The sequence below is a fragment of the Camelus bactrianus genome, chromosome 32, assembly GCF_048773025.1.
Source record: "Camelus bactrianus isolate YW-2024 breed Bactrian camel chromosome 32, ASM4877302v1, whole genome shotgun sequence".
NCBI lineage: Eukaryota > Metazoa > Chordata > Mammalia > Artiodactyla > Camelidae > Camelus > Camelus bactrianus.
In genome coordinates this window covers 11,714,419-11,738,848 of record NC_133570.1, presented here as the reverse complement: position 1 = coordinate 11,738,848, position 24,430 = coordinate 11,714,419, and the positions used below count along the sequence as shown (strand labels likewise).

Genomic DNA, 24,430 nt, shown 5'->3' with positions numbered 1-24,430 from the left:
TGACCGCATGTACAGTGGTGCAGGCAGCGGGCAGAGGAGGCGTCAAGGAGACCCTTGGTTTCGCACCGGTGACCTGGGACTGGTGCTGTCACTGACAAAATCAGGAACTCAGACTCGCAGCAGGCAGTTTGGTGCTGAGCTGAGGCATTTTGAAGAGAGCATGTATTTAATTTTTTGTGACTGGAGTTGCAGCCTGGGGGGAACAGCCTCCCAGAAAATGCTGGTCAGGAGCCTTCAGTGTGAATAGAGTGCTCTTCTCTGTGGGATCTCTGCCCCCCCCTTCCCCCAGGCGAGAGAGACCAACACATTGTATCTCATAGGCTGCGGTTGTGTGGTTCAGCAGTTTTTCAAGTTTGGGGTTGGTGGTGGTTGCCTTTCCTTGGAACTCGTGTTAAGGGAGCTTGTGGGTGATGGGGCTCAGGCCCCCCAAATCCTCTCCTCTCTACCCCTGAGGGGGCACCATAGAGAACCATGTGAAGCGGCTGGTGTGGTCCCATACACAGGTCATAAAAACAGGATGGCCGAGGCTGATGGAAAGGAAGTACTTTCCTGGTTTGTGCACTTTCTTTCAAAAGTTCCTTAGTCTTCTGACCTCCTGAGCTCCCTCTCTCTGTCCTTCTTTCACTGACCTTCTCTGAGTTTTTGAAAGACGTCGCCATCCTTCTTACCCTTATTTTCTGATTGGCCATTTCCTTCCACATAGAATTTAACCTGAAGAATCTAATCATACACAGTTTAGATATTCAAACATGTTATCTCTGAAGTGTCTCTGTAGCTAAGCAAGTGACCTTACTGCAGGGAATGCCCAAGTCATTTTCGAGGTGTCAGGGTGAGCCTGGTAGTTTTGGTGCAGCCGGGGCTGGGGGGTGTTCTAGTGGAGGGTTCCTCGTTAAGGGTGATAGGGAGCGCTGCCTGGAGGGCCTGGGAGCCAGCGGCCATGCTCTGGCTGTGGTGATACCAGTATCTGCCTTTGCTTGTGCATCTTGAGGCTTAATGACACTCACAGGGTGAGCGTTTCTGTTTACTGGAGGGTCAGTGGTCAAAGGCCCAGCAGTCCAATTTTAGAAAGAACGTCTCTCCTTTTTGCTTCTTTACACACACGTGTGTGTGCGCGCGCACACACACACACACACTCTCTCTAGGAGCCATCCTATGGGAGAGGACCCGGTGTTCCAACCTAGAGAATATGTGTGACAGAGTGGCCTTGGAATTGCACAATGTATATATTTGCCATCAATTAATAATTTGGGGGAAATACTGCCTCATTTAGTACATGAAGCATTCCTGGGTCAGAGTATTCTCAGTTTTTTATTAAGAGACCTCAGATGAGAAGTTGATCGGTAATTACTTCATAGGTGTATCATGTCACAGACTTTAGTAATTAAATAAACCCCAGAGTTATCTTGTTCAATTCTCTACTCATAATGTGGGATCAAAGAAACCCTGAAGGAGCTAGGCTTGGCCTCAGGAAGACTGAACCCCCTTACAGATGTCTCCTGTGTTTGCGTGAGTACATCCTGAGACTCACCCCCTTTCTAACACGCCTCCCCACAGTTGCTTTACGTGTTGAATCAAACCCTCTGTAGCAGACGTGAGGAAGTCAGTGTAAATACCTCAGTGGCAGGCAGCGCACCACCTCATCAGCCGGCCATTCCATTATCCGGGGGGCCTGGAGTCTGAGCAGGTTCTGGCCCTGCCTCGGCTTTGATGGAGAGAGTCATTTGTCGGAGTGGCAGGAGTAATAGGAGAGAGTGAGTGCTCCTATTTTCTAAGTGGGCAAAACCGAGGAGTGTCATGCATTTTAGCAAGAGCTTTTCATGAGAAGGCAGCATTGTCTGGCAGCTAAAGGCAAGATTTAATTGTTTCAGCAAATCAATTAGTCTTTAGGGACTTTAATCAGTCAAATCTGATGCATGGATGAGGTATTAGAAAGCTTGTGCCTGTGAGACCATTAGTCCTCAGCAGTTCCCTCTGTCTTTCGTGTGTGCGCGTCTGTGTAAATAGTGTGGCTTCTATGAATTTCTGCTAGTGATCCCTTTCCTGGGAGAACTCAAGGTGGCAGATTGGTTATAATAGTCTAAAGGAAACCCAGGGAGATCTTGCTACCCAATTTTTTATTACAGTGTTCTATTTGGAAATTGTCACCATTGTGCGTGGGAACATGAAATGGTCTTTGTGTTACCTACTTGCCATGTTCTCCCCTTGGAGTGACTCCTGTAAGCAGTGCTGCAGGAGTGCTTCCACACCCACCACATGCCACTCTGTCATTTTAAAGCTCCCCCATTCTCTCCACCGTGGCCCTGCTCTTCAGTCCCCACTTGGAACCAAGTGTGTCCTTCTTTTCCAGATATACATCAGGGGACGTGAGAGTGTGGGACACCCGCACCTGGGACTACATAGCCCCCTTCCTGGAATCAGAGTATGAGGAGGACGAGCCTGGAATGCAGCCATATGTCTCCTTTGTGAGGATAAACAGCTCGCTGGCGGTAGCGGCTTATGAGGATGGTAAGTAACCGCCACCCTCCTCCCTACTAAGAAGAAAAAAAAAGCTTTGCAAAAATTAAGCAGCTGTGGCCGGCTCCCCCCTGTGATCCCTCCATACATACACGTGGTCACACACATGTTCACTCACATATACACTCATTCTTGCCTTTATGTGAAGAAGTTGGCCAGTAACCCTCACTGCATTAGGAGGTATTGGAACACAGCACCCATTAAAACTGGTGTTTAATTCCTACTGGAACTGTCAGGCTGGGTTTTAGTGCCAGACTCAAGGCTGGCCAAGCCATCTTAAGCAAATAACTTGTTTGGTGTAAAATATTAAATATATTTGGCTTACTTTTCCTTTAGTCTCCGCTTGATCCAAAGGGAACAGTGAAAAGAGGAGAGACATAGATAATCTATTGACATATATGGAAATAGAAAAATAAAAGTCAGGGCTTCCCTTTTCCTGGCACTTATATACCAGGCAAGATAATTTATGGTTGTCTCTCTGGGACTGATAGAATTCTTTGTGTATGAACAACTGTGGATTTATAAAACTAGGTAAGGATAGTCTAAAATTGGTGTCAACTAATTAATGAGAGCTTACAGCTAATAGGAGTAATAGTTTTTGATTGCCCTGGTATCCTAAACTACCTCTCATGGTCCTAACTTTCATTACGTTGCAAAGTTTGAATCTTCAGAAGCTTTGTCTCCTCACTTGCCTGCAAGTTGAGCCACAAAATGTTTCAGAATGTTAGCATTCACTACACCTTCAGAGATAGTGTAACTATCTATTGACTCAGAGGAACAAAACTATAGTTAAGTAGCTAATGAGGAATTTAATATCCGTATACCATTTAAAAGTAAAAATTAGGGCTAAAATCTTAAATATTTTCATTTTATTACTCTAACAACTGAACTGATATTTTTGATTTGACATTAGCCAACACCATTGATGGATTTTCCTTTCAGCCTCTAGAAATTCAGCTAAGCTGTCTCTGGGGTATGTCATAGGTCATGTATGTTTATTGAGATCCTGATAGATAACATAAGAGCAGCTTGAGTGTGTTTCCTACTTTCCAAATTATCTAAGATTTTTTCCAAACAACGACGCAAAGGTTGCAGTACTTTTAAGTTAGGATCACAGTTTTAGAACCATCCATTTGCCTCTCCCTGCTACACACATATTTTTCTTGAGATGGGGTAACAAGTCCAGAGAGGCCAAGTGATTTCTTTGAGGTTGAATCATTCATCAGTAATGAATCCAGAAGAGTGCTCGTGTCTCCTAGTCCGTGCTGGGGTTGTAGTACTACTTATGTAGTAATACCCAACAGACACGCTTGTAGAAAGGTGCAGCCGATTTATTTACATCCCCCACATCCCGTATCTTGCGAGCTCGACAGAACAGCTTGTGGTGATGCGCAAGTGTGCTGCTGGTTTTATGTTGTTGTTTAGGATTGTCTTTGTCACCTTCATCCCTGCCGTTTGCACAGAAATATTGGGGAACCATGTAGGTATGACAGAAAAAGTCCTTTCTTCAGTAAACATTTGGCAAATAATTGCTGTAGTATATTTTAAATGCTTAGTTTTTAAAACAATTTTTTTATGGTTAAAATTCAGAGCACAAAAGTATAAAATGCAAGAGAAAATGTATCCAAAAAGAAGTGAAGTGTTGCTCCCTGTTCCCCTACCTCTAGTTCCTCCACATTTTACACGTGGGTCCTGCTCTCCACTTTTGCACGTTGCTTTTTGACCTAATGGCACATCCTGGTATCTTTCTGTATTAGTGCTTACAAGTAAACCCTTTACTTTTTCAGCCTGTGCAGTATTGCATTATGCGGCTGTACTATAATTTATTAGGGCCCTTAGTGATGCACATTTGGGTTTTTTTGTTGTTGTTGTTACTAAAAACAGCGCGACTAGCAATATCCTTGAACAAATATCATGATGGACTTACACAGATGTATCCATGAGGTAAATTACTAGCAATTACTGGGTTGGAGCCTTACAGATACTTTACATTTTGATAACTATTGCCAAACTGCCCTTCAAAAAGATTTTACCAGTTTATAGTCTCACCAAACTGTGTGAGAGTGACTGCTTCCTCATGCTTGTCTGATAAGTGGAAATGGTATTTCACTGGTGTTTTTATTTGCCTTTCTTTATAAGTGTGTATGTAAACATCTTTTCATTGTGTTATTAGGTGTTTGTATTTTTTTCTCTGCAAATTATTTGTTCCTGTCTTTCCTCATTTTTCTTTGGGTTGTTTTCTGATGGAAAAGAAGGCGCTAAGGAAATAACCCTTGTCATGTCGATTTCAAATATTTTTCAATTTGCCATTTATTCTCCAGTGGACTTTGTTTATTTTTCTAGATGGTGGTTATGTGTGTGTGATTTTAATTTTTTAACCTCTAAATGAGTAGGTTTTATTTTGTAATTTAGTATGTTTGACTAAAACATTTTAAGGGATGTAAGGTCAAACCAATATACATAGTTATGCATTGCGAAGTCTTGCTGCTACTCATTTTTGTCCACTTCATTCTAAAGCAGCCAGATGTTTTGGTTTCTTGTCTATCCATTCAGTATTTCTATATCTCAAATAAAAGCAAATATGAATTTCTATTCTTATTCTCTTCCACCTGTTTTTAAACAAGAGATAACATGCTACTTTATGTTGTTGCACACCTTGGCTTTTTTTTTCATTTAACAGCATATCCTTTTTTTTAATTGAATAAATTTGACATGTAACATGAAAGTTTTTAGGTGTACAGTGCATTACTTTGATACATTTGTATATTGTAATATGATTGCCATTTAGCAATGTTTGTCACATTTCATAATTATAGTATGATATTATTGTCTATATTCATTATACTGTGCAGTAGAACTCTTTGGCTTATTTACTGTTTGTTATAAGTTTGTACCTTTAAACACTGTAAATCTTGTCCCCTCCTTACCCTCTGGTAACCAACATTTCACTCTGTTTTTCTTTTAAACAGGTTTAATTTTTTTTTAGATTCCACATGTAGGTAATCTCATACAGTACTTGTCTTTTTCTGACTTACTTCATTTAGCATAATAGGCTCAAGGTCCATTGATGTTGTTGCAAATAGCAGAATCTTCTTTCTCATGGCCAGATAATGTTTTATTGTGCATTTATACCACATCTTTTTTATCCTTTCATCCATTGATGGGCATTTGGGTTGTGTCCTTATTTTGGGTATTGTGAATAATGCTGTTATCAACCTGGAAATGCTTACATCTCATTAATGACATATTTTGAAAGATTGTCCATGTCAGGGTATAGAGAAGGTGCTTCTTTTTCACACCTGCATAGTATTCCATTGTGTGCACGTAATGGGTTATTTACACAACTCTTACTGAGAAGCAGTTGTGGTTTTTCTGATCTTTTGCTATTACAGTGTTAAAGTAAAAAACCTCAACATACGACATTTCATGTGAGTGCAGGAAGGATAGTTTCCTATAAAATTTCTGGGTCAATGGGTAAATGTAAATACGGTTATATTTTTTTACACTTTTAACAGCAAGGTATGAAAGTGTGCCCTTTTCTTCACAGTTTCATCACCAAAGTATGTTTCAAACTGTTAGATATTTGTCGCTTTGATAGATAGAAATTGTATGCAAATGTAGGTTCAATTTACATTTCTGTTAGTGTGAAAGAAGCTGAATTTTTTTCACATGTGTACCTGCTATTTGTTTTTCTTTTTCTCCTTTTCCTGTTATGTCTGATTTTTTATATTTAAATCTTGGCCAGTACAGAGTTCATCCTGGAATTGTATAAGATACGAATCTGATTATACCTTTGTTCCAGCATCTCTCATGAAAAAGCCCATCTTTACCTCAGTGGTTTGAGGTGCTGCATTTACAAGTTTTTACATATGAAATTCTTTTAGTGTTTCAGTCTATTTCTGGAGAGTACCTTCTGGCCAGGTGGTCTGTCTGGTCGTTTACATTTACATCATCACGTGTATCAGTCTTGTCCTTCTGAGTCTCAGGTCATGCTCTGGGGGATTTTCCCTTCTGTAGGGGAGCTCTGTAGTACTTCTGTGGTGGCATCATTGACATTGAAATCTTTGATTTGTCTCAAACTCCTTTTTATATTAGGATTATTTCTTTTATAAGAGCTCTTGTGTTTTTCTGCTCTTCTCTCTGCATTTGTTTTACAGACTGATTGGGATTGTTACTTTCTGAGATAAACAGTAACTTATCATTTCCCCCCCAGACCTCAGGTGGCAATGTCTTTGGTCTCACTTCAGTTGAACAGATTGACTCTGTGATATTTATACCAACATATTCATGAGTAGCTACTTTTGGGCAAACACATACTGAAATAGTCAAACACACATTTTTGTATCACTCCTTTCTAGCAGCAGCGAACAGGCACTTCATAGGCAGTGCCATCGCACAAAGGAAATTTGCCTCGTGGGGTCTGCTGTGTGAAATTTGTGACTGTGCCCCACAGAAAAGAATAAGATAATAAAATGAGTTAATGAACTTCAGCCCCCTAGTTGTGCCAACGGGAAGCTCTGAAGCCATCCAGACCCCCTTGATGGTCTGCGCACGTCTTCTCCACAGGAGTCAGGTCCAGAGAGGGAGATGAGAACTGCTTTGGGAGAAAGTAAGTCGTCCCTATATCCTTTTTAGCCTCCTTGCCCTGCCGGAACACTGGACACCCACCTGCGGTGCTGAGATTTGGCAAGGTGATCCACAGTTGTGATTTTTTGAATTCCAACCCACTGGCCTCATATTTCTTCTGCCTTGTTTCCGATTGTCAGCACTGGCCATCCTCCAGTTTGATTTTACCACTAATTGTGTTGCACGTTACCGTACCGAAATGAATCAAATCAAAATGCTTTTCCTGGAGCATCAGATAAAGCAGGCGAAGGTTCTGAGTAATGAGCAGATGCTGCTAATGCAGGGACAGTGCAGACCTTGCCAGGACTCCATCTGCTCCATGCTTGCCTGCCTTTGGCCTCAAGCCACAGCATTAGGGGATGGCAGTGTACTCGGAACCCGCTCCCTGTTCACAGAGTTGGTCTCGAAAACTCACTCTTTGGTGAGAAATGAGATGACACACTTCTTAGGTGCAAAGAAGTTATTATTTGTCCCTCTAAGTGGAGAGAGGAGAGACAAGACCCCAGTGCATATTAGCGTGTGGAAACCTAGATGGGACTGCCAACAGTCATGTTTATATGGTGCCATCGAACAGGGCAAAGTGGCTTATCCATGTCTGCAGCACTCCCAGTGCAATTGTCTGCACACACACATGCTCCATTGTCTGGGAGTGTGCCTGCCCTGGGCCCAAGTGACTGATTTCTCACTTACTGATGTGTATACAATGGATGGGAGTGTTTCTCTCTAGGCTTCTTTTTACCAGTGAATAGTAGGACCATGTTTGTAGTTAGATAGCTACAGAGACCAGGTGCTTCTAAAGTTTTATTTATAAATTTATGTTTAATTAAAAAAAATCAGTTCTTTAGTAATTTTGCTTATGTCTCTCGTTTGTATGTTGATGATGACATTTGAATGTAATGATGCCACCTTTGAATGCACTATTGAGTCTACTCCCCTCCCCTGTTCAAAAGTGAGGTTTCAGAAGTGGATTATTAACATACTAACACGTTGATTGGGAGATGGCTAGGACTGCTGGCTGTGGATGGTGGAGAACTTTGGGTTTTTTCAAGACCTGCCTTTTCTGATCATTTTTCTCTTTAAAGTTTCAATAAGTAATTCGTGCCTGAAACCTTTGCCTACTCTTAGGTCTTAGGGATCTTATTCAGATACTCGGCAGACCAAAAAAAAAATGAGAAACAACTTTCTGATAAAAACCAAAAATACCACGTGTGGTCCTTTTCAAAGATAGGATAAATTTAAACAGTTTTCTTAACAGTAGGAATATTCACATTTTAAAGATATTCAGAGTGGAATTAAAAAATTGAAATGCAGAGTTCTGAACTGAGGGGGTTCTTTCAGTGTTGAGGAAGTATTTAACTAGGCCATTAACTTTAAAGCTGCCTGACATCTAGACTGGTCTAGGATGTTAGATTTGGTTTCATAGACAAGCCATAGAAACTGTATTTATGTTATACAGAAAGCTGCTGAATAAAAATGCCCTTTTTTTTTTTTTAAAGGTTTTTCTATTCTTCAGTGAGGGGAGTTTGAAATTACAATGTTTTATACTTACATGTGCTTCAGACTCAATATGCATTGTAACTACATAATAGTTCAGTGTTCCTCAAGTGGTAGTCCACAGATAAAATCATGGATGGGAGTTGTGAGATCTCTAGGAAATTTTTTTTAATTTGTATATTTTTAATTTTTAAAAAGAATCTGGATGTTTTGGCCTTATCACTGAACCATTCTGTGGGATCTCATTATTTGAATTTGCATCTTGTAGTCACAGACTGTAGGCACCAGGTGATCGCCTACATGCCATGTAATGCTTTGGTTTTGACACTGACAGGTCCATAGGTGAATTCTTAGAGGTCTGTATGGAACACTAGAGAGGGAAATTCTTATGCTTTAGGCACAGATTTAGCAGATGATCAGTTTCTAGGATAACTACAAATTTTTTAACTTACTAGTGAAAATAACTTGAAATACTTTTTTCTCATGTGGAAAAACAGTGGCACATTGCATTTATGATACAAGATTTGGTGTTAATCCTTTGGATTATTGGGAGTGGTTTACTGAACACTGATTTTTAATAAGATACAGTATGATGCATAAATTCATAGTAGCTGTCCTGTCTTAGTATAGTTGAGGTTAAAAATGGAGAGGAGCAATAAATAGCACAGGGTGGCTTTGGGGAGAAAGTTGAGACTAGAGACATAAATTATCTAAGTTCTTAAATGTACCTAATGAAAACCAAGCATAAATTTGGGGGGGGGGGGAGAATATAAATTGAATGTTAAGTCAGAATTTAATTTCCTCTTTAATACTTTTAATTTAAGTTGTAATGTTTACTCCATTCTAAACCCTAGGCTCTATTAAAGCAAAAATAAATGCATTTGTGGAGTGTACTTAGTATTTTCAGCCAAAAAGCCATTATGCAGACCCATGGAGTAGGAAGGCAGCCCAGTGCGGCCAGCGACAGGTGGAGCAGGGAGTCTGAGTAGAGCAGTAGCCTGGAGGGTTTGGAAGGTTCGCAACATACAGGGAAATTGAACAGGTAAGTATATTGAGAACAATGGGAGCCAGTTTTTTCATTATTGGTGAAGGGAAGATACAGGTATCGAAACAGGGTAGCCAGAGTGAACTCTGTGAGGCTGGACTGGAATAGGAAGTGTTGGTGTGGAATTCATGTTTTCACTATAGATAGAGAAGTAAATAGAAATGTATATGTTTGTATGCATATATATTCACGTGTGTCCTGGCTTTGTTTGCTGAGAAGGTATAGAAGGAGCAACAGTCTAGTAGCAATAAGTATACCTAGTGCTCAGATGTTGAAAATACCGCTCTTCACTAAAAGGACCCAGGGCTGCTTGGAATAATGGCTGACTCCAGGGGAAATCTCCAAATACTTAAAAACTGTGAAAAACCTGGAGCTAACTTTGTACTTAATGATAACAGGTAATGGTTTCCCTTTAAAATCAGAAACAAGGCAAGAGTGTCCACTTTCACTACTATTGTTCAGCATTGTACTGGAGGTCCTACTTAGGGCAGTAAGGCAAGAAAAAGAAAGAAAAGGCATCCAGATAGGGAGGAAGTAAAGTTATCTATGGGTGAGTTGTCTATGGATACAATCCTAAGCAACCAATAAGAGTGTTACTAGAATAATATGAGGTTAACATGCAAAAATCTGCTGTATTCAAGTTAGCAACAAACAATTAGAAATTAATATTGCATCAAAAATGTAGCATAGTTGGGGATTAATTGAGCAAAATATGTTTAAGACCTGTATACTGAAAACTATAAAATATTGCTGAAAAAAATTTAAGGAAAGCCCAAATGAATGGAGAGTTATTCATGGATTGGCAGATTGGAAGCTTTTAAGATGTCAGCTCTGCCTTAATTGACCTAGGGATTCCATCCAATCAAAATCTCTATAGGCTTTTTAGGTAGAAATTGATAAGCTGATTCTAAAATTTTAGATCTAAAAGAATACGTGAAGCTAAGAATAGCCAAGAACGACCTTGAAAAACAAGTACAAAGCTGGAGGACTTACCCTACCTTTTCAAAAAACGATAAAGGAGGAAAAGTTTGTATTTATAGGACAATGGAACCAAATTGGAGCTTCAAGAGGCCAAATCACGGACAGTTTGAGCAACAAACTATGATGGCAGTAATGGATTATAACCTAGAGAATAAGGTAAATATCCATGAGTCCTTACTGACGTAAATAGTTGAATAAGTTAGGGAGATGGGGCAGCTCTTCCTTACGGTAGCATTTCAATTAATACACGGAGAAGAGATGGTGAAAATAGAAAACGAATATTTGGCAAGTACCACAATAACTGTTGCGGGCAAGAATCACCAATGGATGCTGAAATTAATATGAGAAACAGGATATTTGCAAGATTTCAAATTCTCTCTCCGCAAGAGAAAAATAGTGACTTTACAGTGGAGAAACCTGACGGATACCACCTTAACCAGGTGATGAAGGTTACCATTGCTAGTCATGAGGAACTGACAGCACGTTCCTTCTGATACTGTGTGTTGAAAAGGAACAACAGTTCTGTGCTACTTCTGCTACAAAATGCACAGCCTGATTTAAACATGACTGAGCATCAGACAACTGATAGACCTTTTGCACGATAAGTGGTCAGTGCTGTCCAAGTGTCAAGGGCATGAAGCATATGTCTCAGAGTGGAATAGAAGGAGGAGACATGACAGTTAAAAGCAATGTGGAATCCTGAATTGGATCCTGGACCAGAAAAAGGATGTGGGTGGGAGAGTTGGTGAAATTCAAATAAAGTCAATGTTAAGTTCTTGGCTTTGATCATGCTGCTATGGTTTGTAATATGTTAACATTTGGGGAAGCCAGGTAAAGTGTGTACTGTGACTGTATAATTTTTGCAACCTTTTTGTAAGTTGAAATATTTCAAAATGAAAAAAAAGTTAGATTATTAACTAAGGATTAGGTTTTTTTCTCATAACTTGATTCTTTTATAGTTAGATGATTCCTCAGATGAGAATATACCTGTCCCTTTTCTCTTGTCTGGCTGGATTGGGGGCCTGAGGTTAGAAGAGATTCGAACCCGTGTGTTCTTCCGGTGATGGTTGTACAATTAGGGATTCTCAACACACTTTTTGTATCTTGCTTATTTGTCTTTGGGCTATTTCCTCCCTCCTCTTTTTTTTTTTTTTTTTAAATGCATGATGGTGAGTATCTATAATCTATGGTGTTTTGTTTCCAAAAAATGCTCTCTAAAGAATGATGTTAGCTATTTTATTTTAAAATGTCAATGTTTAGAAATATGCCAGAAGTTACTTTTTTGCCACTACTGAAAACTTATGATAAATAATTTTTTTTTGATTCTATATAGAAAATGTGAAAGGGAGACCTAGTTTTTCAAAATTATTTTAGGAGGTAAACAAAAAAGTCTAAAGATGACAGGTTTCAAAGCCAGGTAGATCGGTGGGTCTGGAGTTCAGGGGAGAAATCTGTATTGGGCTGTTGTGATCCTCCTCTGAGGAACACGGAGCGACATGGAGGAGCCCCGGCCAAATGTTCAGGGTCCTCGTGGCAAAACCTGTCTATGAGCTGAGGAGATTTGCATGTGTAAGTTTCTCTGTTTCCATTTACTTGTTCTCATTTGGTGTTAACTCAAAACTGACTGCAGCTTTGAGGGTTTTTTTCTGCGTTTTGTTTGAGCCATTTATTTACACTTTGATTGAAAGGAAATTGATATTATAGTTTCAAGATCTTTTGAGGATTTGGAATGGGATTTCTAGAAGCTGTAAAATGTCATCACTAGAATTTTCATTGTAAATCTGTTCTAATTGAGAAGTCAGTTTGCAGTGTAGCTACTGAAAATATTTATAAAACATGAGTTAATATTTGTTTTTAGTTTTGTTAGTGATAGCCCTTCAAATTGTTTCTTAAAACCCTTTTATTGCTGAAAACTCAAAATACATAGAAGTGGAGAGAATAATATGATGAACCCCCACATACCTATCACTCAACCTCAGTAGGTACCAGCGTTGTTTTTAAATTACACAGGTTTCTAAATATTATATAGTCATTATCACTCAACATATCAGTGGAACTATTTTGAAGATAGACATTTTCCTGTTATCAATAGACAGTAGTTTTCAAAAGAAGAGAAAGAACAAGGAGGCTAACACTTACTGAATGCCGGTCCTCGCCCAGGCCCCGTGCCGGCTGATTTAGGGGAAGTGGTGATGCTGTGGATTCCTTTGCAGTTTAATTCACTTTAACCCATCAATGGGTTGGAGGTAGAATTTGAGTTTTTAATTAAATTTTTTGTATCCAAATTAAGTATTGATTATAAAATTACGAAGATTATGATTGGAAAAAAACAATAAAAACATCCCATCACTGATAAGTATTTATAAAGATATATATACAAAGTATAACAAATTGATGTAGAAAAAACTCAATTAGCACCAAAGGATATACGTATAGTAAAAAGTTTTCTTTCTCTCCCTATCACCACTGAGTCCTTTGATTCCCCAAGTCACCTCTTCTCTTCTCTGGAGGCATTGACCACTCCCAGCATCTGACACACTCTTCCAGATAGATTCTATGTTATGTTCACATCACTCAGTTACTTTGTGGGAAAGAACTGGCTGGAGTTAGTGGCTGTGTGCACAGTGATGTCTCTTTCACACCGTCTGCCTCCTCGCACTTTCCCTTGTAGAAGAGCTGGTCCGATATCTTCCACGTCAACCTGTGTTTCCTTTGACTTTAAATTCTTCCATTTAGTCTCATTGTCATATTCTTACACTATATCATTTGCCTCTTTTTCAGTTTACTGTCTCTTCATTTTTGATTCTCCTTTTCAGAATGTCCTTTCCTTTTGCTTTGGACTTGAGACTACCAAATATATTCATGTTTCCTCCTTCTTGACTCAGTTTCTGCTTTGGTGACCTCGTGTCTCGCTTATGTCCTGACCAGTCACTTCATTGGACCACAGGCCCATTCAGATCGCCTTACTTGTCAGTCTGGAATGCAGCTTCCAGAGCACTCCAGATGTACTGTTTTTCTGCTGTAAGCCATGGAGTTCAACTTTAGAGCTATGTTCACCTGGGATGTCAAGGATGACATGCACAGTGGAGGCAGCATCCAAGTGAAGAATCAATTTCATTCAGCTTTTTTCTTTTTCAGAACCCTCCATTATTTGGCCCTTCATAAAGACTCTTGTTTGCACTGCTTTTAACATCCAACTGACCACCTCTTCTGTGGAAGCAGAACTTGTTTTGTCCTCTCAAAATTTATGCCACCTTGACATCCCTGGCCTACATTTCACAGTGATACTGTGTAAACTTAATGAGTGAAGAGGCACACGTTTAGTGAGTGCTATGGGTGTATTTAAAATTTCTGTTAAAATGCTTGTTGCAAAATTTCCTTTGACTCCCGCTTAATATCTTATAGGCAAATGTTTATTTACATGGTGGAAATTGAGATTGCCAGCTGTCTTTATAAATAGCAGCTTCATTCTGTGTCTCTGAACTGCAGTTAATTGATCCTGTCTACTTAACTATTACAAAGCTGAGACCAAGCCTCAGGTGTTTATTGTACGAGCTTAAGCGAACAGGAGCTCATGGCTTAAAATAAGTTCTGATCAAGAAAGCACTGAAGACCACAGGAGATACTCTGCAATTCAAGTAGTGACCAGTCTATGGCTTTCTAAACCATTAACTTATTTTAAATTTTATGGTGCATGAAAAAGATCAATGGGGAGGGTTAATACCAATTGTCTTTTTCCAAAACCAGTTCAGCAGTTATTTACCTTTCAAGCAATTAACATAATTACCATTATGCTAAAAAGTAATTTTGGAAAGTTCTGCCTTGAGCTCTTATGACTCCACCGGGACAGTTTTAGTTGGGACTTATCTTTTTGATGGAAGCCTAATTGCAATTTTGGCTTTGTGCGTGCAAACAGAAGCAGCTAATTGTTTAGGCAAATAGCAGATTAATTTAAATATGCATCCCTAATAAAACAAAAATGGTATCCATTATGGTCCTTGTTCCCATGACGAGGAATATAAATATTCTGTGCAAGTACCATTAGGCAGAGGTCTTAAGGATTGTCGACATTATTTCACAGTGGTAGCACTTTCCTGATATCGAGTAATCTTTACAAAAGCTAACATAAATCAGTTTAAACTCATTTAGATCCCATTTCCACTATGTGCAGTTTCATTACCACACTCTGGCTGGCCTCCTTTGGGAGGTGGGAGGGGTATGCTGCAAACTGGCATGGGTGCCCATCCACAGCTGCTGAGCAGGCTTTATGTCTCCTCAAAAGACTGGCCATCGTTACTCATGTCACCATTAATGACTGTTCCTGGGCTGCTGTGAACTCAGAGTTCCTGCAGCCCTGCTGCCGCTCGTCAAGGTGGAGGGTCCAGGGCCCAGAGAGCAGGTGGGACTGCCAAGCCCTACTCCTATCTACTTTATTGGGCCAGTGTCCCTCACTCATTGTGGTCTTCCAGGTTTTTCAAGAGACCCTTCGTTTTTCTTTTGTCTGCTTCCTTTTCATATTTCTCATGAATGGAACTAGCTCAGGATTAAACATCTTTTATCTGGCGATTGAGGTTTTGTCAGGGAGAGAGACAGACACCTGCTCTCCTTCCAGCTTTCCTGGTATGGGGGCAGACGGGCCGTTAGCTCTGGCTCTCAGCGCTGTGCCTGGTTCAGGGAGTGATGGCGATGACCTGTCTGTTAAGTCAGTACCAAGGAACCACACGGAAGCTCCCTCCGCATTTGCTAAGAAGTTTTCTCTGGCTTCACCTGGGCCTAGCACGCGGGATGCGGGTAGTAGACACCTTTTGAAGAGTCTCCTTTCTCTAAAGGCCCTCCCCAGTCCCTTTAGAGGTAGGCAGATTCATAGAATTTGAGCTGGCCTTTTGGCCTCAGTTGAATAGATAAGGATACGGGCCCCAGGCCTAAGGGCAGCTGATTCACGGTCTGGGCTGAGCCACTTGGGCTTCAGACTTTGTCTCAGTTGTGTGCTTGGAACAGAAGACCTTGTGAAGTGGGGAAGAGAGAAAGCTGCTTTGTTTTGAGGAGGAGAGAGAGAGGGATGCCCGGAGCTGCAGAGAGAAGCAGGGGCAAGGTACGTACACTGCCTTGGGGCCAAGTGTTTTCCTAGTTCATGGTCTGAGCTGATCCTTTTTAATGTCCAGCTATACTTCCTGCCCTTGGGTTCCATGAAATAGTCCTCCTCTTCAGTCTGTTTCCTTATGTATTTAAGCCAGTTGATTTATTTCTTACAACCAAATGTTCCCTTGCTAAAACATAAGACAGGCATTCAGTAAACCATGATTGATGTTCAGCTGAATTCACTCCATAGGAGATATAGCAGGGAAAGGACAGAATTCTTCCGCTCCAGAAGTCCACCCAATACCAAGTGTCAAATCCGTATTATTGCTGCATCTACAATATGATAAAACTTGGCCTTTCAAATGAATTTACATCATATTTTTAAAATCATCACCTGCTTAAGAAGGGAATTTATTTGGCTCTGACAGGCATTGGCTACTACTTCTTTAATATCATGTAATGCAGTTCAGCTTGAAATGTCTGCAAAAGTTAGCTGCTCCTTTGGGGGGGGGGTCTTTAAATAGTGTGACAACAGGACAAAAAGTTAAACTTATCCATTTTCCCACTGCACTTCGTGTGTATATGTTATATTTTTGTGACTCTACCTTGTCTCTCTCCAATGTGAATTTTGTGAGCACTGGGATCATATCCCTCCTGAATGCCCCCAAAAGAGATGCTTGGTGATGCCACTACTATGTAAACTCCACGCGGTCAGGGACTTTTTTGTTTATTTTGTGTTGTTCACTGCGGTTTCCCCAGTGCCTAGAACAGTGGCTGGTCCAGAGCAGAGGCTCAAAAAATACTTACTGAGTTGTGTTGTTGCACTGACTCCTTTTTGGCTAAATATTGATTGACGTGGATAATCACTACAATATTACGAAACATTCTTATAATTCAGGTATTTACTGTTCAGGCCCCTGCAGTTTTGAGGTTATAAAAGTAGCCATGATAACAACTCTATTAACTAATAAAATGACCTTTTATAAAATTACCTTTCAGTCAGACAGCCCTCCTGTTAGCTGCTGTGTTTGTTCCTCCTCACCTTGCCCAGGTGTTTTGGGGTTAGATACCCAACAATACAGTTGCAAAGTGTAACCACAAATCTTGCAAAAGCTGCAGGATTTAATAATGTTACAAGTGATACGGGAAGAGCAGTGGAAGTGGTAATTACATGGGTAAATACAAATGGCTTTTAAATTTTTTCTCTTTAAAAGATAATTGCCTGCCTATGTAGAAATAACAATGTTATGTGGGGTTTACAACATATGTAGAGATAAAAAGTGTGGCAACAATAGCAGAGAGGCTGGCTGGGAGGGAGGACATGGAAGTTTGCTGCTGTAAAGTTCTTACACTCTACGTGATGTTGTGTGTTATCGCTTGAAGGTAGGCTGGTAAGTCACAGATGTATGTTAAACTCCTAAAGCAACCACTAAAATAAGAGTTTTGGCTAGTAAACCAATGGAGGAATTAAAATGAAGTAAATGCATAATTAATCCACATATTTAGTCCGGAAGAAGGCAGAAAAAGAGGGGAAAGGGGAGCAAAGAACAAACAGGACAAATAAAAAACAAGCAGCAAAATGGTGGATTAAACCCACCTTTACCAATAATCACATTAAAGATAAATAGTCTGTAAACACCCCAATTAAAAGCAAGACCAATTATATGCTGTCTACAAGAAACCCATGTCAGGTATAAAGACAGGAGGCAAGGTGAAGGCATGCATACTAACACTAACTGAAGGCAAGCTGGAGTGGCTGTAGCAATATCAGACAAAGTAGATTTCAGAGCAAAGAGCATAACCAGGGATTGAGGGACATTGCGTATAATACAGGGTCAGTGCATCAAGCAGACATGACAATCCTAACTGTTAATGCACCTAAAAGTGACCTTGGAGGGCTGTGCAAATGATAGGGGCACTGATGATCTGACTGAGTTGTACACTTAATAGTTGAAGTAGAGAAAATTGACGAAGATCATGACATAACAGGCACCCAGAAGAGAAGGGTGTGCTCCTTAAATGGTTGGCACCCTAAATATATTTTCTAAAAAGCCCCTTTGTAGAATAGCTCTGCAACCTTGCAGTGTAGAGTATTTTATTGCATACAGTTCTGTTGGGGAAATGATGCCAACAAAACCAATACTTGATTAATAATGAAAAATGTGTTTATAGATAAACTCCATGTGTGCTTCGAGTGAGCTGTGGTTGAATAACTTCCACACTTGGCAGAACACAGGTTGAGTTTATGGCGATTACTCATTGAGCTCATAGTTATTTTATGCACTTGTAAATGCAGCCGCTCATCCTGCACTTTCTAGCTAAACTCTAGCCCAGCCTCATCACATACCAAGTGGCTTTGGACCAGTTACTGAACCTCATGGAGTTTCTGCTTCTTTTTTGTCAAACGAAAATAATGCTGATCCCCCAGGATGGAAGTCAGCACTGTAGGAGGGGAGACAGAGGAGCCAGAAGCTTTATGTAGTAGCAGTTGCTTTGCTGTTGTATTGTGATGCCTGTAAACAAATGCAATGCAGGAATATTAGGAAGAGGCACATCTTGGAATGTGCCTGGCTCCTCTCTAATGTGTAGAGCCATTGCATTTTCTGCAGCATATCTGTTTCTTCTGTGTCAGAATGGAAAGAATTTGCCAAAATATTTGCCAGAGGAACGTGTTGTGGAGCCTTTTGCAATCTGCTTGTCCCCCCAGTTTATCATAATTCTTAGAAGAGTACACTGTGTTTTACATCTGAAGCAACATTTAACTTGAGGAAAGCTCTTCTTTTGTTTGTAGTCACCTCCTTAGCCTACTGACAGTTTGAAAGCCTTGCAAAGCAGCCCAAATGTATTATTTTCTTCTGACTCGCTCTATTTAGTGCTGAATGACGCCTTATAGTAAAATCTAAGTTCGAAGCATTTACTGTTTAAAGACAAAGGACAAGGAAAGAAAGATAGGAAGAGGGGTTGCAAAGAGAAGAAAAGTGAAACTTGATCTGCTTTAGATAATAGGAAGTTATAGGAAATAGGACTGGACTTACGGGTGGGCGATAGCATTATTGATAGATTAAATATGCTCTATAACATAGCAGGCACTATAAAATATATAAAATAACGTCTCTCTCCAGCGTTTTGTATCATTTATCACCTTTAGTCTGCCCAACAGTCCTGTGTAGTAGGTAATGTTATCTTCAGTTCTGCAGATGAGAAAACAGGCTCTCAGCAATGAGCAACTTGCCCAAGGCCTTCGGCTAGCAAGCAGTGGAGCTGGATTTGAACTTAAACAACCATAGACTTATCTGTACACAATTTTTTTCAATGACTTTTGAAAAAAGTAGTTCTCTGTTGGTGGACATTTAGCTAACTTCTGATCTTCTGACATAATTTAAAACATTATAGTGACTCTCCTGTGTATGTTTGTAATTTGATAAAAGTTGTTGTATTGCCTCCAGAGTTGGGTGAAATAGTTTACATTCTTACCAAAAATTTAAGAGAGAACTTATTTCTCCACATCCTCAACAATAAAATGTTCTATGAAATTTTTTGCCTTTGTCAATTTGATGAAAAGTAGTACCTTATTATAGTTTTTATTTGTATTTTTCAGATTGTGACTTTTTACATTTGTCAGATGTTTATGTGTCAGTTGCATTTGTTTTTCTGTGAACAGCATTCTTATGTCCTTTGTTCACTTTTCAATTGCCTTTTCTTATTGAATCTTAGAAGCTCTTTATATAGTAAGGAAATCGGCCCTTTGTTATATGTGATGCAAATATATTTTTTACCAATTTATTATTTATCTTTTAAACTTTCTTTATATTTCAAGATTAGTTTGTAATTGTGCATATTAAGTGAATTTTTAATTGTTACCTGAATTATTTTTTTCTACATAGGATTTCTTAATATTTGGGATCTAAGGACTGGAAAGTATCCTATTCATCGTTTTGAGCATGATGCGAGAATACAAGCACTAGCTCTCAGCCAGGAAGATGCAACTGTTGCTACAGCTTCTGCTTTTGATGTCGTAATGTTATGCCCCAATGAGGAGGGATATTGGCAAATAACTGCAGAATTTGAAGTTCAGAAACTGGTGAGCAAAATTTTAGTCTGGTCATTTTATTTTTCATTCTTAGAATCTCTGGGTCTGATACAAACAAATAGTAATGATGTTGGAAGCACCCATTCACCAGGGCTCCTGTGGGCCTCATGTCCATAAATCTCAGCCTTTCGAAATAGGTGGTTTTATTTTCCCCACTTACCAAGAAGCCAGTAGAGGCTTAGATCAGTGAGTTGCTTGCCCCAGGTAAGAAGTTGTGATTTCAACCTTAGGGCTGACTTCAGAGCTAGAGTTTCTCATCACTGTCGTCCTCAGTCTCCTTCACATTAACAGGACATTCACTGCTGGAAATCTGAGATATATAAGTGAAAATGAGTTCAGTGGTACCATCCCAGCCCATGTGGAAAAGAAGCTTTCCATTCTACACTGTCTGCATTCCAAGATTGTCTCAGCTGGCATTAAGAGTAACTCTTGAGTGAAAGTAGATTTAAATCAGTGTCACCTTGGGAGCCGTGTTCCACAACATCCTGTGTGAAGCTAAGTCAGCCTTAAGAGTTCTTTACATAGAGCATATTCCCGAGTTCAGTGGTATCTGAGCCTCTACATTTGTATTGGGCTGGGGGAGTGATTTGTTAGTAAGAAGGAAAGGCTTAAATCTGTCCATGCTGAATTTGGATTTAATTTAAAGCAACCTTGGTTTTGGCCCTAGAATGAGAGTGAACAGAAAAGCCAATGCTGAATAGTAAATTGATGGCCTGACCTGGAACAAATCCTGTTCGTCTCCCTTGTCCCCTAGTGGAAAGTCTTGTTAGACATGAATAACCAAAAAGCCATGGCGTCACTGCTTCACCTGCCATAAGCTGCTTTCCCTTTTAGTGACCAGTCTCTGCAGTTCGGGTGTGGTGTTCCCCCCAAACGGCCTGATGCTGTCATCTCCTCCTGGGGTTTTATTAGAAAAAATGTGAAAATACCATATTTCTGTTTGTTCTCAAAACTACCTAGTGCTTGTTATTTGGTCTCCAACTAGAGAATACTGTAGGTCAATAATAACTATCTGAACTCAGTTAAGATCTGAGTCCCTCCAGAAAGTGCAAATCCGGCCTTGGCAGTAAGGTGGTATCCTGGCACAGGCAGGAAGCGTTTTCAGTTCCCAGTAAATGGCACAGCCACAGTCAGTCTGAGCCTCTTGGTCTGTCAGAAATCCAGCAGAAGGTGAAATTAAATGGCTAGACTGATCAGGCTGATTTTAGGAAAGTAAGAGATGGTTTTTAGCACGAGGGAGAGGACACACCAGCTGGTGCTCTAGGCATGTGTTGTGATACTTTCTATTTATGTTTTCTCACCCTGGATGAGGGCTTGCCACAGAACACACTCTCTGGAGAAGGCGCCCCTTCCCAGACTGCTGGGCCATCTTTGTCTTCCCCAGATAGGCTCCCTGAACCACAGTGGCAGCGTTCCCAGGTTTGTAATGCTGGCCTAGAACAGCCGTCCTTTGTGATGGGCCCCGGGCTGGGGACCTGGGGCCGTGGGGCCGCTGCTCACGCTGTCGGGCCTGAGGATTAGCGCAGTCACCCAGATGTTTACTCTCTCTCAGGCGCCTCTGGACGGTTCTCAGGATTCAGGCCTTTGAACTCGTTTGGCTTCTGGTCAGGGCAGTGCTGTCCTTTTACACTGTGGATTTTCATAATCGTGTGGGCGACTCCCCTCTGCTCTTGTACTCTCAGAATTTACTCCGCGAGGCGGACCCTGCGCTCGGGGGGAAGCGTGTCACTTAGGAATACAGAAAAGCAAGTTATTCCTAAAGGGAGCTCCTCACACCTGTGCGGATGAGAGAACGTGTTAGCAGTGATGCAGCTGGGAGGACTGTGGTGGCACAAAAATGCTCGCAGTGGCCTCCCTACCCTCGGATGACACTGAAACCAGGAGAAAGCAGATAACATAGATAGTTCTGACCTTTTAGCAACACATTTTTGGCTTCTGTACAAGTGTTAAAATGTGATTTTTTGTCATTTGGAACTGAGTGAACTTTATTTATTCTGTTTCTTGTGAAAAAAAGTAAAACTAACTTTTATTTTTGAATAGTTACTACAGCTTCATGGTTCAGAATTTAAAAGGCACAATAAGGTTTACAGGGCGAAATCCTCCTTCCACTCCACCCCAGAACCTGTTTCCCTCCCCAAAGGCAGTCATTGTTAGATTTGTGCACGTTCCAGCCAAGGTTATCACAGGCTTCCTCTGCCCCACCTTTGCACACAGTAGCACACTGTGAATCCTGTTACCTTGTTTTCTTTTTTCCCCCAAATTTGTCTTAGAGAGGATCCTGTATGTATGAGTTTATAAAGAATGTCTTCAGGCTTTTTTCTATAGCCACGTGGTATAGAAAACGTAGAGATACTGTAAGTTATTTAATTAGTCCCTTAGTAATGCATGTTTAGGGTTTCTCAGTTTTTAGGTATGACCAAATAGTGCTACAGGAAATAACTTTGTATGCAACTGTTTTGCATAAATGTGAGTTTATTTGTAAATAAATTCCCAAAAGTGGCTTGCTGGGTCAGAGCATATGTGCATTTGACATTGTGATAAATGTTGCCAGATTTTCCTCTGTAGAAGTCAGACCAGATTACATCTCACCAACTGCAAGTGGGATCCATAAATGTGGTTGTTTGTCCCCCCTCCACTTCCAGCCCAGTATCTCATCAGACTGATTAATCTTTACTGATATGACAGATGAAAATGGCATCTTGGTGAATTTTCACTTTGTAGTTCTCCCTTTAGGAGTGTATTGTGTTTCTTTTATGACGAGCATCTTTTCGTATGTGTAAGAACTGTGTTTCACTTCCTGTGAACTGACCCTTGGTCCATTTTTTCTGTTGGGTTGCTGGTCTTCTCATGGATGTGTAGGAAGAATTTTTGACCAAGTCAGGATGAATTGTAGGCGAGATGTGAAGGACTAAACAACTCTTATTCTTTAACAGGTTGACTACCTTGAAATAGTTCCAGATACTGGAAGGTACCCTGTGGCGGTAGCCACTGCTGGAGATCTGGTATACCTGCTAAAAGCCGAGGACTCTGCCAGAACCCTCCATTATGTCTACGGCCAGCCTGTCACATGTCTAGATGTCTCAGCCAGCCAGGCTGCTTTCGGTGTGAAGAGTCTGGGATGGGTGTATGAAGGAAACAAGGTACAAAAATAGCAAGATGCACAATTAACAGAAAAGAACATGAATTTTATTTTTTAGAAGGCAGTTTAAAAATTAAATCTCTGTGATAATATATTTTAAAAGTTGTGTTCAGGCAATATATCAGCATGGTAAAAAAAAAAAATCGGGTACTTCAAAATCATATAAAATGAAAAGTAATTGTTTTCTTTCTCTTCCCTTCCTCCAGCCCTACTCCACAGAAGAAACTATTAACAGTTTTTTGGTATCCAAACTGGAAATTTTTAATGCATATGTATAGGTATATTTATACCCTAAAAATGTATCTTTGTAGAAATGAGAGGTATACATCTGTTTTGTGCCCATCGTTTTTTTTCAGCAGTGTACCTCGGAGAGCATTTTATGTCAGCTCCCTTTCCCTAGGATTCCAACAGTGCATACAACCCAGTCTGTTTAACCAGCCCCCTCACCGGTGGGCATTTAGGTTGCTTTCGCTGTTTGAGCTGTTATAGACAGTGCTGCAAAGCATGTTGCACCTTGAAAAAGTCCTTATGTAGTGTATCTCTAGGATAGATTCCTAACAATTATGTTGCTTGGTAGGAGGGTTGATGGACATTGCCAAACTGCCCTCTAAAAAGGTTGCATCAAAATTTACATTTTCATCCACAGTGTGTAAAATTGCCTCCAGTACTCCTTGAGCCAGAAACAAGGAGACAAGTTTTTAATTGAAATTCTTTGCGTGATGACTCAATTTTATCACGACTTAGTGTTTTACTATCCTGACTGTAGGCCAAGTACTTAGTCTTAAAGCTGACTTACAGAACTCTTTCTCTTCCAGTGGAATCAGAGGAGAGAGGGATAAAGTTTTGTTTTGTTTTGATTTTCCTCCAATTTGCCAGCTCTTGACCCTGCTGGCAGTGGGTGTAATCCCTGGGAAGGAACTCCTCTGAGCCAGCGGCTCCTCTGATGACATCCTCCTTCTAAGGAAGGAACCCTTGTCCACATAGCAGTGTTGTGAAACGGAAGAGAGCCAGGCTCTGGACGCACACTGCCAGCATTCCAGCTGCAACCCTACCACCTACTGCCCAATGTGACCTTAAACAGGTTGTGTTTAACCTTCTTTGTGCCTCAGTTTCCTCATTTGTAAAAGGGAGTTCCTAACAGTATCTACTTCATAAAATTGTAGAATTAAGTGAGAACAAATGTGTGAAGCTTTAAGTGTAGTGCCTGGCTCTAGGGTGTTAAAAACCATCACTGTGAGCTCCCTGTTCTTTCCACCACTCACAGTTTGAGTCTGGCCTCTGGTTGTGATTTTTACATCTTGTTTCCCCTATGTATAGACACCTGTAAGGCCAAATCTAGGTGTTCATGGGTTTTGCAACCTGGGTTCCAATTGTGTATTCTTCATCTAGGAAGATAGATAAAACCATAGAAGACACATGTGGCTTATTATAATCTCATTGTGAGAAGGGACTCCCTTTGTGC

General features: G+C 40.4%; 1 protein-coding gene across 2 annotated transcripts in view; it reads left to right on the top strand.

The window, feature by feature from the left end:
- The window catches only part of FBXW8 (F-box and WD repeat domain containing 8), a 102,980-nt gene that overhangs the window by 42,685 nt on the left and 35,865 nt on the right, over positions 1-24,430 (top strand). For both annotated transcript variants that reach the window (XM_074356166.1, XM_010963628.3), the window contains 3 exons: positions 2,348-2,505; positions 19,624-19,820; positions 22,763-22,969. In XM_074356166.1, the coding sequence (XP_074212267.1) occupies positions 2,348-2,505; positions 19,624-19,820; positions 22,763-22,969 (562 nt within the window). The remainder of the gene's footprint in view (positions 1-2,347; positions 2,506-19,623; positions 19,821-22,762; positions 22,970-24,430) is intronic.